Source organism: Bos grunniens, chromosome 16, assembly GCF_055505025.1.
Source record: "Bos grunniens cultivar Pamir isolate PY7600 chromosome 16, Bosgru_T2T1.0, whole genome shotgun sequence".
NCBI lineage: Eukaryota > Metazoa > Chordata > Mammalia > Artiodactyla > Bovidae > Bos > Bos grunniens.
In genome coordinates this window covers 52,865,394-52,879,194 of record NC_141180.1, presented here as the reverse complement: position 1 = coordinate 52,879,194, position 13,801 = coordinate 52,865,394, and the positions used below count along the sequence as shown (strand labels likewise).

Here is a 13,801-nt window from a genome sequence, read left to right as displayed (position 1 = left end):
ACACCACACCACTCTTGAGAATATCTATTTTCATTTATAAAATTTATGCTTCAAAATTATTACTTTTATATCTTATTTTTTCAGAGCCAGATCATATTTTATAATGATTGTATCAAAAGTTTTGTGAGTTCTCATCCAAAAAAAGAGGTGGAAAAAGTCCATGCTCATATGATACATCATCTAGAAGAGGTTGCAGAGCTGGTGGTGCTGGATACTCATAACTCTCGAGCAAAAGTTGTACTAGGGGCGTTGCTTACCCTGTATGTTCACTGCAGAGACACAGTGAGAAATTTACTACTCAAAAGTATTTTCAGTGCAGATGATTTTGAGTGGACAAGGTAGGTAGATCGAAATTACAACTCTAAAATAACTTCTCATATACCTATCTCAGGTAAGTTAATTCTCTACCTCGAATTTTGTCTGACCTGAGTTTTATCTCTCTAGGATTTATAGAAATTCTAAGCAAATTCCACCAACTTAAGTACATATTTCTGTGCTTTCTTCTTCCTCTTTTCCATTGTTCTTCTCCTTCATTTTAAGTTATTTTTGTTTTATCTTCCCGAACTGACCACACTCCTCTTAGCTGTGTTTTCCCTTTTACCATTCAGCCAGAGGGCAGTTTTCAATGGGTAGTGAAAGAAGCTCTACCTCAAGCTTCTTCTTCCCGCCACGTGCTGTCAGTTCTGGGACAGACCAAGCTGGTAAACAAATCAGAGGACATTCCTAGCCAATTCTCTAACTCAGAACTCCCTTCCTCCTAAAAAGTGCAAGTCACTCAGTTGTGTCTGACTCTTTGCAACCCCCATAGACTGTACAGTCTGTGGAATTCTCCAGGTCAGAATACTGGAATAGGTAGCTATTCCCTTCTCCAAAGAATCTTCCCAACCCAGGTATCCTGCATTGCAGGTGGACTCTTTACCAGCTGAGCCAACAGGGAAGCCCAAAAATACCTGAGTGGGTAGCCTATCCCTTCTCCAGCCGATCTTCCCTACTCAGGGATTGAACTGGAGTCTCCTGCATAGCAGGTGGATTCTTTACCAGCTGAGCTACAGGGAAGCCCTTCTTCCTACCCAGGGGCAATAAGTATATAGTCATATACATGTAGTATTTCATATACAAATATGAAAGTATAGAAAAATAGTGCCATTGATTTTGGTGAAGAAATCAAACATAAGATTCCTATAATAAATATAGTTTCAAACTTCTGAATTAATTTTTTTCTTAAGTTTCCTCTCTTCATAGGAAAACAACTGCCTTACCTGTATAAGATCCTTGATTCTCAAAGAAAGTTTTTTATTTTTTAATAAATTCTGTATTAGCATAAATTTCCTGATTTTAGGTATGACAATTTCCTTTAAACTCTAAGGAAAATAGAGTGAAAAGAAGCTGTTGCATTTGACTGGCACCACTGTCTACTATGTTTTATCAGAATACTTTATATTGTATATATATATTCATATGTTTGTTTTACTGAAGTATAACTGTATACATTCTTAATTGCTAAAAGAATATGTCATGTCTGTGAGCCCTCACGCTGCATAAAGTTTAGCACGTCATTATTACTTTCTATTGACTGTCTTTAAAAGTGAAAACTAAAAGTGGAAGAGCATTTACAGAAAAGCAAACTAGGAGAAAGAAGATTCTATTAATACTAAGACTCTGAGTTATCTATGATTCCAAGGGTATAGCTTCCATATAGTGTGCCTTGGTGTCCCATGGCACCATAGGGCACTCACAACTGTAATATTTTTTAAACTTTTGAGAGACTATAAGGACACTATAAGATACCAGAGTTTCTTTGATGACTCAGTGATAAAAAATCTGCCTGCCAACGAAGGAGAGGCTAGTTTGATCCCTGGGTCAGGAAGATCTGTTGGAGAGGTAAATGGCAACCCGCTCCAGTGTTCTTGCCTAGGAAATCCCATGAACCAGAGGAGCCTTACAGCCTATAGTCTGTGGGATTGCAGAAGAGTCAGACAGGACTTAGAGACTAAACAAACAAGGGATATATAACATCAGTAAGATAACCAGCTACTAACAGTTTGAAGCAGTTTACAATGTTAATATCAGATCATGCTACAACCTTTCAGTGACCTCTTATCTTTGCAAAGGTAGGTTTTTGGCAGTGGCCCTGTTAAAAAGCAAGCACTGAATTAAAATTAATGTGGCACAGGAAGTAAGATTGGCATGATCCAATCTCATTTCAAAGTTTGAAACATTATGCAGTGTACAACTGGTACACACAACCCTCCAGTTATTTAAGAATGAAATAAATACATTTTCTTTCAATGTATTTGTATAATTTAAAAAATTAAGCTACTGTAATTCATTAAGACAAAAATCCTTCTTAAGCTGCTTTGGGCCTAAAAATTAATAAAAGAAACTATGAAATATTACTTATACACTACAGGTATAGTGAAAAATCTTTTCCTAAATACATACAATATGGTCAGTTAAGCTATGACAAAGGAGGTAAGAATACAGGTAAGAAGACAGTTTCATCAATAAGTGGTCTTGGAAAAACTCAACAGCTCCATGGAAAAGAATGAAACTAGAATATTTTCTCACACCTTATACAAAAAGTAAACTCAAAATGGAATAATTACCTAAATATATGACCTGAAACCGTAAAACATTCAGAAGAAAGCATCAGCTCAGTTCAGTCGCTCAGTCGTCTCCGACTCTTTGCGACCCCATGAATCACAGCACATCAGGCCTCCCTGACTGTCACCAACTCCCGAAGTTCACCCAAACTCATGTGCAACAAGTCGGTGATGCCATCCAGCCATCTCATCCTCTGTCGTCCCCTTCTCCTCCTGCCCCCAATCCCTCCCAGCATCAGGGTCTTTTACAGTGAGTCAGCTCTTCGCATCAGATGGCCAAAGTATTGGAGTTCCACCTGCAGCATCAATCCTTCCAATGAATACCCAGGACTGATCTCCTTTAGGATGGACTGGTTGGATCTCCTTGCAGTCCAAGGGACTCTCAAGAGTCTTCTCCAGTACCACAGTTCAAAAGCATCACTTCTTTGGTGCTCAGCTTTCTTCACAGTCCAACTCTCACATCCATACATGACCACTGGAAAACCATAGCCTTGACTAGACAGACCTTTGTTGGCAAAATATATCTCTGCTTTTGAATATGCTATATAGGTTGGTCATAACTTTCCTTCCAAGGAGTAAATGTCTTTTAATTTCATGGCTGCAGTCACCATCTGCAGTGATTTTGGAGCCCAAAAAATAAAGTCTGACACTGTTTCCACTGTTTCCCCATCTATTTTCCATGAAGTGATGGGACCAGATGCCATGATCTTAGTTTTCTGAATGTTGAGCTTAGAGCCAACTTTTTCACTCTCCACTTTCACTTTCATCAAGAGGCTTTTGAGTTCCTCTTCACTTTCTGCCATAAGGGTGGTGTCATCTGCATATCTGAAGTTGTTGATATTTCTCCTGGCAATCTTGATTCCAGCTTGTGCTTCTTCCAGCCTAGCATTTCTCATGATGTACTCTGCATATAAGTTAAATAAGCAGGGTGACAATATACAGCCTTGACGTACTTCTTTTCCTATTTGGAACCAGTCTGTTGTTCCGTGTCCAGTTCTAACTGTTGCTTCTTGACCTGCATATAGGTTTCTCAAGAGGCAGTTCATGTGGTCTGGTATTCCCATCTCTTTCAGAATTTTCCACAGTTTATTGTGATCCACACAGTCAAAGTCTTTGGCCTAGTCAATAAAGCAGAAATATATGTTTTTCTGGAACTCTCTTTCTTTTTCCATGATTCAGCGGATGTTGGCAATTTGATCTCTGTTTCCTCTGCCTTTTCTAAAACCAGCTTGAACATCAGGAAGTTCACGGTTCACATATGGCTGAAGCCTGGTTTGGAGAATTTTGAGCATTACTTTACTAGCAGTGTGAGATGAGTGCAATTGTGCAGTAGTTTGAGCATTCTTTGGCATTGCCTTTCTTTGGAATTGGAATGCAAACTGACCCTTTCCAGTCTTGTGGCCGCTGCTGAGTTTTCCAAATTTATTGGCATATTGGGTGCAGCACTTTCACAGCATCATCTTACAGGATTTGAAATAGCTCAACTGGAATTCCATCACCTCCACTAGCTTTGTTCATAGTGATGCTTTCTAAGGCCCACTTGACTTCACATTCCAGGATATCTGGCTCTACGTGAGTGATCACACCATCGTGATTATCTGGGTCATAAAGATCTTTTTTGTACAGTTCTTCTGTGTATTCTTGCCACCTCTTCTTAATATCTTCTGCTTCTGTTAGGTCCATACCATTTCTGTCCTTTATAGAGCCCATCTTTGCATGAAATGTTCCCTTGGTATCTCTAATCTTCTTGAAGAGATCTCTAGTCTTTCCCATTATGTTGTTTTTCTCTATTTCTTTGCATTGATCACTGAGGAAGCCTTTCTTAGGCAGTATGCTTTTTGACATTTGTCTTAGCAATTTTTTTGGATATATCTCCTCAGACAAGTGAAATAAAAGCAAAAATAAACAAATGGGACCTAATCAAACTTAAAAGCTTTTGCAAAGCAAAGGAAACCATCCACCAAACTAGAAAACAGCCTACTAAATGGAAGAAAATATCGGTAAATGATACATCTGATAAAGGGTCAATATCCAAAGTATTAAATGAAAAAACCTCACACAACTCAATATCAAAAAAGACAACCCAGTCTAAAAATGGGCAGAGGACCTGAACAGATGTTTTTCCAAAAGAAATACAAATGGCCAACAGATGTATGAAAAGATGCTCAACATCACTAATCATGAGGCAAATGCAAATCAAAACCACAATGAGATATATCACACCTATCAGAATAGCTACTCTCAAAAAGACAGCAAATAACAAGCATTGTTGATGATGTGAAGAAATGGGAACCCTCATGCACTACTGATAGAAATGTAAGTTGGTATAGCCGTTCTGGAAAACAGTATGGACGCTCCTCAAAAATTAAAAATTATCTACCAATTATACCATGTATATTTATCTGAAGAAAATGAAAATACTATTTCAAAAGATACATGCACCCCAACATTCACTGAAGCACTATTTACAATAGCCAAGATATGGAAACAGCATAAATCCATCCACAGATAAATGGATAAAGAAGATGTGCTATATACATCCAATGGAATTTAACCATAAAAAAGAATGAAATTTTGCCATTTGCATCAATATACATGAACCTGGAGAATATTAGGCTTAGTGAAATAAAGATAAATACTGTGTATTTTCATTCATATATGGAATCTAAAAAATAAATGAACAAATATAACCAAACAGAAACAGATTCATAGATACAGAGAACAAACTAGTGGTTACCAGAAGGAGGTTGCGATGAGAAGTGCAATAGAGGTAGTGGAGATTAAGATGTACAAACTACTAGATATAAAATAATAAATTATGAGGATGTAATATCCAGCAAAGAGAATACAGTCAATAGTAACTTTATATGGAGTATATTCTATAAAATTGTCAAATTACTATGAAAGTGAAAGTCGCTCAGTTGTGTCTGACTCTTAGTGACCCCATGGACTGTATACTCCATGGAATTCTCCAGGCCAGAATCCTGGAGTAGGTAGCCTTTTCCATCTCCAGGGGATTTTTCCAACCCAGGATCGAACCCAGATCTCTGGCATTGCAGGTGGATTCTTTACCAGCTGAGCCACAAGGGAAGCCCAAAAGTACTGGTATGGGTAGCCTATCCCTTCTCCAGAGGATCTTCCCGACCCAGGAATTGAAACAGGATCTCCTGCATTGAAGGCAGATTCTTTACCAATGGAGCAGTGTACACTTGAAACTAGTATAGTATTGTAAGTCAACTACAATTTAAAAAATTCATTTCCTTCAACAGTGACTTCTGTCTCTTCATCTGAGACTTTCCAAGGCAGTAGTTTATAATTTTTAAAATTTTATTTTTAACTTATGTTTTAAATGTACTCATTTTTATATTTATTTATAATCTGCTTTGTTCTAGAAAGGATTTAAAAGGGTTTTATGAAGGATATACAAACTATTAGATGACAGCATAAACTAAGATATAAATGAGCTACCAATTTAACTCATAGTGGTTTCCATAAGAACGTAGTCCTGGACCACTAATGTAGTGGTTATAATGAATAATGTCTGAAACTACCTTCTTATGGAAGCCATAAAAACTTCATAGAGATGATTGTTATGTAAATCTTCCATTTATGCTGACCATCATACCAAAGTAGCATAATTCTAACAAGGCCATTTTTCTCATAGGGAAGAGTGTTCGTGTTTATAGTCTTCCAAGTTCTAGTAGTTCCTGTCTAATAGAGCAATTGATGAATTATCCACCAGTCTTTTCATTTGATTTTTTGATGTTTTTAAATCAACATAATCTTACTATGTTTCTGCATGTGAAAAAAATTTAAAATCATTTTGCCCAAATAGTATGGTCATTTGAAATATTGTTTTCAGACATTTGCAATATAAATGGAATGAGAAACAAAAGTTGTGCTATGTATCTCAAGGAGATGCCAGCTTTACGTATGGCTATGAGTACTTGGGCTGTACCCCAAGATTGGTGATTACACCTCTCACTGACAGATGCTGGCTAACTCTCACTGGAGCACTACACTTGAACCTAGGAGGTTGCCCTGCTGGTCCAGCTGGTACAGGAAAAACCGAGAGTGTTAAAGATCTAGCAAAAGTAAGTGGTTTCTATATCTAGAATAAAAACTTCTTTTTTTTTAGTCACACAAACTTTAAAAGTTATCTTAAGTTTACACCTCTCCTGTTGTTAAAGTACTCATAATATTTAGCAAACACATTAACACATTTGTTAATTCATACATCATCATTTAATTTTGAATGTTTAATGTGTGCTGGGACTTAGGATCTTGGTAAGTCAACACAGTTGACTTGGACTATAATAATGAACTAACGTCTATGTAAATGGTAGCTTTGTCCCCCCTTCCTTTCCTGAAGAAGTGATTCATTTATTTTGAGCTCCATACACAGATTTTTGCCTAGTCTTTGTGACAAACACGAGTGTTTATGTGTATGTGTGTGTGTATAAGAAAAAGAGACAAAGAAGCAACTGATGAAAGCAAAGGGTATAGTTTATGATATTGCTGAAATGTTTTTTCTTAGTTTATTTGTTTATGTGTTTAAAAATATGACCTCAAGCCTCCATGCACTAATCAACTATAATAGTATCCGTGTGTTAATCCTAAACTGAGTCTTGTGGATTTCTAAATTTGGTATAAACACCTTTATATTGTAAAACTTTTCTTGAAAGAATAAAGATATTTTATTACTCTGGAAGTTTTAAAATTAGTATTTTGTGTCATAATTAAATAAATATATTAAAATATCATTTTTGTTTCCCAGTCCTTAGGCAAACATTGTGTAGTCTTCAACTGTTTTGAGGATTTGGATTATAAGGTAAAGCTTATTCTTATATACTCAGAAAAAAACTATTGTACACAAAAAAGAAATAATTCAGTGAGGATTAAAAGAATAAGGAAAATATCTTACACATTAAGTATTAATATAACTATAAATGCTGTTCTTTTAAACTAACAGAAAAGAAGTTTTAAATGTAATTGAAACTTAAAACATTACACAGTTTACCTTTATTCAGCTGAACCACTTCTTAAGAGAGATTTTCCAATGTTTTGTCAGGGAGGATCTTTTCAAACAAAATTGGTATGAAACATGAATATATAAAAAATTAAGAGTACTGCTTCAGTAATATAAATTTACATATTCTAACCTACACTTTTATTTACTGAAAATAAAGAACAATGAGGCTACTATGAGTAACACAAAAATTTGAGTCAGAGATTATATAAGTGATTACAAGTTTATATCAGCCTTATGCAACAACAAGTTTTGGTTGCATATTATTTAAGATAGGTCTCATAGCATTCTTAAATATTTATTAAAATGTCATATGCCTCTGTGCCTATCACAAATTTCCTTAGTTTCAAAACACTCCAATTTATTTTATTTTGCAACTTAAGTCCAAACCTTTTACATTTTGCTGAGATCCTACATTTCCAATATGTATTCACCTGGCACATTAAAAATATCAGTAAATATGAATAAGCTGATTGAACTATTATTCTTAAAACACTTACCAAATAGCCTGTCTGTCCTCCCTGGAAAGTACCTTTACTGGGGCTCTGCAGGAGTGGGACTAGGGTAAGGTGAGTGACGCTCTTACCTGCTAAGCAAAGTTCAATGAGGAGCCAAAAACTTAGTCATCAAAATAAATAGTATTTTAGTGCAATGTATTTTTTAAAGAATCAAGGTATAACCCAGCAATCCCACTACTGGGCATACACACCAAGAAAACCAGAAGGGAAAGAGACACGTGTACCCCAGTGTTCATCGCAGCACTGTTTATAATAGCCAGGACATGGAAGCAACCTAGATGTCCATCAGCAGATGAATGGATAAGAAAGCTATGGTACATATATACAATGGAGTATTACTCAGCCATTAAAAAGAATACATTTGAATCAGTTCTAATGAGGTGGTTGAAACTGGAGCTGATTATACAGAGTGAAGTAAGCCAGAAGGAAAAACACCAATACAGTATACTAATGCGTATATATGGAATTTAGAAAGATGGTAACGATAACCCTGTATGCAAGACAGCAAAAGAGACACAGATGTATAGAACAGTCTTTTGGACTCTGTGGGAGAGGGTGGGTGGGGATGATTTGGGAGAATGGCATTGAAACATGTATAATATCATATAAGAAATGAATCACCAGTCCAGGTTTGATGCATGATACTGGATGCTTGGGGCTGGTGCACTGGGATGACCCAGAGGGATGGTATGGGGAGGGAGGTGGGAGGAGGATTCAGGATGGGGAACATATGTATACCCATGGCGGATTCATGTTGATGTATGGCAAAACCAATACAATATTGTAAAGTAATTAACCTCCAATTAAAATAAATAAATTAAAAAAAAAAGAATCAAGGTAAATGCCCCCCCCAAAAACATGATAAACAAAATGTCAAAGTTTTAGATAAAGACAGGATCTGATTGCTGCAGTCAGTGGGAGGAACCGACTTTTTCAGGCTTCTGAGCCAGAGGGGCTCTCTCCGACTCACATCTTGCCCCTCAGCAGCACCTAACAAAAGCTCCTCTTAGAGTTCGAGCATTCCTCAACAGATATTCAGTCCACAGACACTTTATCTGGCTTGTTCGTTTCAGTTTATAACATTTACATATCAACAGATTTCAACACAGACTTTCAGTCTCTCACAAGGACACTGGAGGATCTAGCCACCCTGGGCTTGCCCATTGTAAATGGCAGAAGCAGAGTAAGAGCTGCTTGCATTTGCTGTCCCCACTCCAGCCTGGCCCCAATCTTCCACTCCCCTTAAATTAGTAGTTCAGAGATCTGTGTTACTGAGCTTCCCTGGTGGCTCAGCAGAAAAGGGTCTGTCCCTAGGTCGGGAAGATCCCCTGAAGAAGAAAAAAAATCCCACAGACAGAGGAGCCTGGCAAGCTACAGACCATGGAGTTGCAAAAGATTCGGACACGACTTAATGACTAAACATCAACCATCTGCATTACTACCAGGCATTGACCACTAACCCTTGAGTCTTGGCCATACCTAGAAAGGAGAACTCTTCCAACCATCTGCTGGAAAACTTTTACTGCCAGTACGTGGTTCTGAGAACACGGCACCCAGGAGATTGCTCAGTTATGCGAATGTGAATTGTGCTTCTACTTTCTCACTCTTGTGAGCATCAGTTTGCTGCTGCTATGTTTAAACTTTTAGGGCTTTCCCGGTGGCTCAGCAATAAAGAATCTGCCTGCAATGCAGGAGACTAGGGTTCGATCCCTGGGTTGGGAAGGTCCTCTGGAAGAGGAAATGGCAACCCACTCCAGTATTCTTGCCTGGCTGGCTATAGCCCATAGGGTCACAGAGTCAGACAAGACTGAAGTGACTTAGCACGCACACGCATTTAGACTTTTACAGGAGACAGGCAGAGTAGTTGAGCGGTCTTAGAGTCTAAACACTGCTGCTTTCAGCCCTACACAAATGCTTGAGAGGGAGACATGCAGTGTTTGCTTAGTTTGGATAAAATGGGAAGAACTTGCAGAAATTAATGTCTCAGTAAAAATGCTCACCTAAATAATAATTTCATTAATCATTTTTTTAAGATAATGGGGAAATTCTTCTTCGGACTGGTTGAGTCAGGAGCTTGGTGTTGTTTTGATGAATTCAATCGAATTGACGTGGAAGTTCTCTCTGTGATTGCCTCACAGATGCTAACAATTAAGGCAGCAAAAGACAGCTATTCTGTCAGGTATTGGCTAAATGTGTTTATACTTTGGGAATGGAAATTTGATGTACACATACTGCTTAATTATTATTTAATATTTTTTCTACCATGAGTGTTTGGGTTTGTTTCTTTTGTTTTCCTAAGCACACACCAAAAGGAATGGCACTTAACTTGAATGTTTCCTTTGTTTGGCAAATAATATGAAAATATGAGTAGTTAGCTTGCAGACTCTTTGCCAAGCTTGGAACAGTATTCTTGGCTACCAGGGAAAGGAGGCAAATATGTTCTAATTACTTTTCTTTTTGAGTTTAAAATCTCTTAGTACCTATTCATTTGATGATATTTCATTTGAAGAAATCAAAGGGGTTTTTTTTCTTTAATTCTACATATTAAAAAAAAAAAAAACAGTTATACTGACCACACAGGGGAACCCTTCTGTTGTTCCATTACTCTGGATTAATATGCTTTTATTTAAAAAATCCTTTAATAGCAATATTTGTATGTTAGGATTACTAATGTATACTAATCCAAGCAAATTTTTTTTTCTTTTCAAATAAATTTAGGAACTTACATGATTTCCTTTTTTAGCATACTTGGATTTGTGGGTTTAAAATTTCAATTGCAATCTAATAATTCTAACTCAATCTAATGGGCACTCACTTCTGGCTTTGCTCTCAATGTTATGAGGCTTCACAAGTGTGTGGATATAACTAGGATTACAGTAATTCACACTTCACCAGTTCTTCACCACATCTCAGCTTCTGCAAAGTTTTCCTCAATTCCTCATTTTCCTCATTTCAAAACCTTAGGTTTTGTCCCAGTTGTCCTTCCATTCCTGTTTGACCACCTTCATCGGTTCAGCTGTCCGTAAAATCACTAGGGGATTTCTCTCCACTCTCTCTTCCTCTGGTGCCAGCGGCATGACACTATCCATGCCGAGGTTCTACTTCACGATGTTCCCAGAATTATTTAAAATTGGGTGTTGGGAAGTGGGCTGTGTTTCATTTTAAAGCAAGAACTCTACTGAGGCCATTCAGTGTACCACTGTGTCATCCAGGCAGAGCTTTGTGTCTCCTCAGATTCTCTTCTCTGTGTAAGTCGGTTCCTTCAGATGGGTACCCTCTTGCCTTGAGCCTCACAAAACTCTCTCATCAGTTCAGTTCAGTTCAGTCGCTTAGTCGTGTCCGAATCTTTGCGACCCCATGAATCACAGCATGTTAGGCCTCCCTGTCCATCACCAACTCCCGGAGTTTACCCAAACTCATGTCCATTGAGTCGGTGACGCCATCCAGCCATCTCATCCTCTGTCGTCCCCTTCTCCTCCTGCCCCCAATCCCTCCCAGCATCAGGGTCTTTTCCAATGAGTCAACTCTTCGCATCAGGTGGCCAAAGTATTGGAGTTTCAGCCTCAGCATCAGTCCTTCCAATGAACACCCAGGACTGATCTCCTTTAGGATGGACTGGTTGGATCTCCTTACAGTCCAAGGGACTCTCAAGAGTCTTCTCCAGTACCACAGTTCAAAAGCATCAATTCTTCAGCGCTCAGCTCTCTTCACAGTCCAACTCTCACATCCATACATGGCCACTGGAAAAACCATAGCCTTGACCAGACAGACCTTTGTTGGCAAAGTAATATCTCTGCTTTTTAATATGCTATCTAGGTTGGTCATTACTTTCCTTCCAAGGAGTAAGTCCCTTTTAATTTCATGGCTGCAATCACCATCTGCAGTGATTTAGGAGCCCCCAAAAATAAAGTCTGACACTGTTTCCACTGTTTCCCCATCTATTTCCCATGAAGTGATGGGGCCAGATGCCATGATCTTTGTTTTCTGACTGTTGAGCTCTAAGCCAACTTTTTCACTCTCCTCTTTCACTTTCATCAAGAGGCTTTTTAGTTCCTCTTCACTTTCTGCCATAAGGGTGGTGTCATCTGCATATCTGAGGTTATTGATATTTCTCCCGGCAATCTTGATTCCAGCTTGTGCTTCTTCCAGCCCAACATTTCTTATGATGTACTCTGCATAAAAGTTAAATAAGCAGGGTGAAAATATACTCCTTTTCCTATTTGGAACCAGCCTGTTGTTCCATGTCCAGTTCTAACTGTTGCTTCCTGACCGGCATATAGGTTTCTCAAGAGGCAGGTCAGGTGGTCTGGTATTCCCATCTCTTTCAGAATTTTCCACAGTTTATTGTGATCCACACAGTCAAAGGCTTTGGCATAGTCAATAAGGCAGAAATAAATGTTTTTCTGGAACTCTTTTGCTTTTTTGATAATCCAGCATATGTTAGCATGTGATCTCTGGTTCCTCTGCCTTTTCTAAAACCAGCTTGAACATCTGGAAGTTCACGGTTCACGTATTGCTGAAGCCTGGCTTGGAGAATTTTGAGCATTACTTTACTAGCGTGTGAGATGAGTGCAATTGTGTGGTAGTTTGAGCATTCTTTGGCATTGCCTTTCTTTGGGATTGGAATGAAAACTGACTTTTTCAAGTCCTGTGGCCACTGCTGAATAGACATCATCAGACATGATCAAATAAATCTGAATCCCAGCAGAGCTCTTGATTTGACATAGAAAACCTCTTCTTTCCCTTTCTACTGTCCCCCCCCCCCCCACCAGCATGTTCTGTTTGGATTTAATTGTAACACAGTCTCAGGAAGTTTTGCAAACTCCTTTGTAGTTTTAAGATACTTTGGCTTACAAAAAGCAGTTGTCTTAATGATGAATACTGTAATGTCTTGTAGGTTTGTACTGGAAGGAAAAGAAATTCGTATAAATATGTCTTGTGCAGTATTTGTCACCCTAAATCCTGGGTAAGTATCAGTTACATCTGTGGTAGGAGTTCAGTTCAGTGCAATTGCTCAGTCATGTCCAATTCTTCATGACCCCATGGACTACAGCATGTCAGGCTTCCCTGTCCATCACCAACTCCTGGAGCTTACTCAAATTTATGTCCATCGAGTCAGTGATGCCATCCAACCATCTCATCCCCTGTCGTCCCCTTCTCCTCCCGCCTTCAATCTTTCCCAGCATCACGGTCTTTTCTAATGAGTCAGTTCTTCGCATCAGGTGCACAAAGTGGTAGGAATGGACACAGGCAAAAATCCTTTTTTTTAATCTTATCCATAGACAGAGTTGGCTGACATTATATATTCATCACTCATCCTCCACCATGCTCTGAATCCCTCCACTGCCCACACCATTTATAAGCAGCTACAGCTCTGTATTTGTCCATGTGGATGATATCATATTAAGCTTCTGACCAAGGGAAATTTCCACTTTATGAATAGCCAGTGAGAAATGAAAAGGTTGGTAGTCTGTCACAAAGGGGACATAGGCAGAAAAGCTAATCAAAGTAGCAGGAGTAACAGTATGGTAGTTTACAGGGAGTGGAGACTGGGCAGACTCAATAAATGTGTGTTGATGGAATCAGGGAACTGATGTGAGGTAAACTGTGGGAGGAGGCATAGGAAGAAAAGAACATAAACTAGGAAGCTC

At 38.4% G+C, this 13,801-nt stretch overlaps 1 protein-coding gene across 2 annotated transcripts in view; it reads left to right on the top strand.

Moving 5' to 3' along the window:
- The window catches only part of DNAH14 (dynein axonemal heavy chain 14), a 376,358-nt gene that overhangs the window by 167,637 nt on the left and 194,920 nt on the right, over positions 1–13,801 (top strand). The window contains exons 28-32 of one of the 2 annotated variants that reach the window (XM_086345146.1): positions 85–338; positions 6,466–6,697; positions 7,381–7,434; positions 10,184–10,329; positions 13,048–13,116. In XM_086345146.1, the coding sequence (XP_086201272.1) occupies positions 85–338; positions 6,466–6,697; positions 7,381–7,434; positions 10,184–10,329; positions 13,048–13,116 (755 nt within the window). The remainder of the gene's footprint in view (positions 1–84; positions 339–6,465; positions 6,698–7,380; positions 7,435–10,183; positions 10,330–13,047; positions 13,117–13,801) is intronic. The other variant, XM_086345147.1, reaches the window with a different exon arrangement.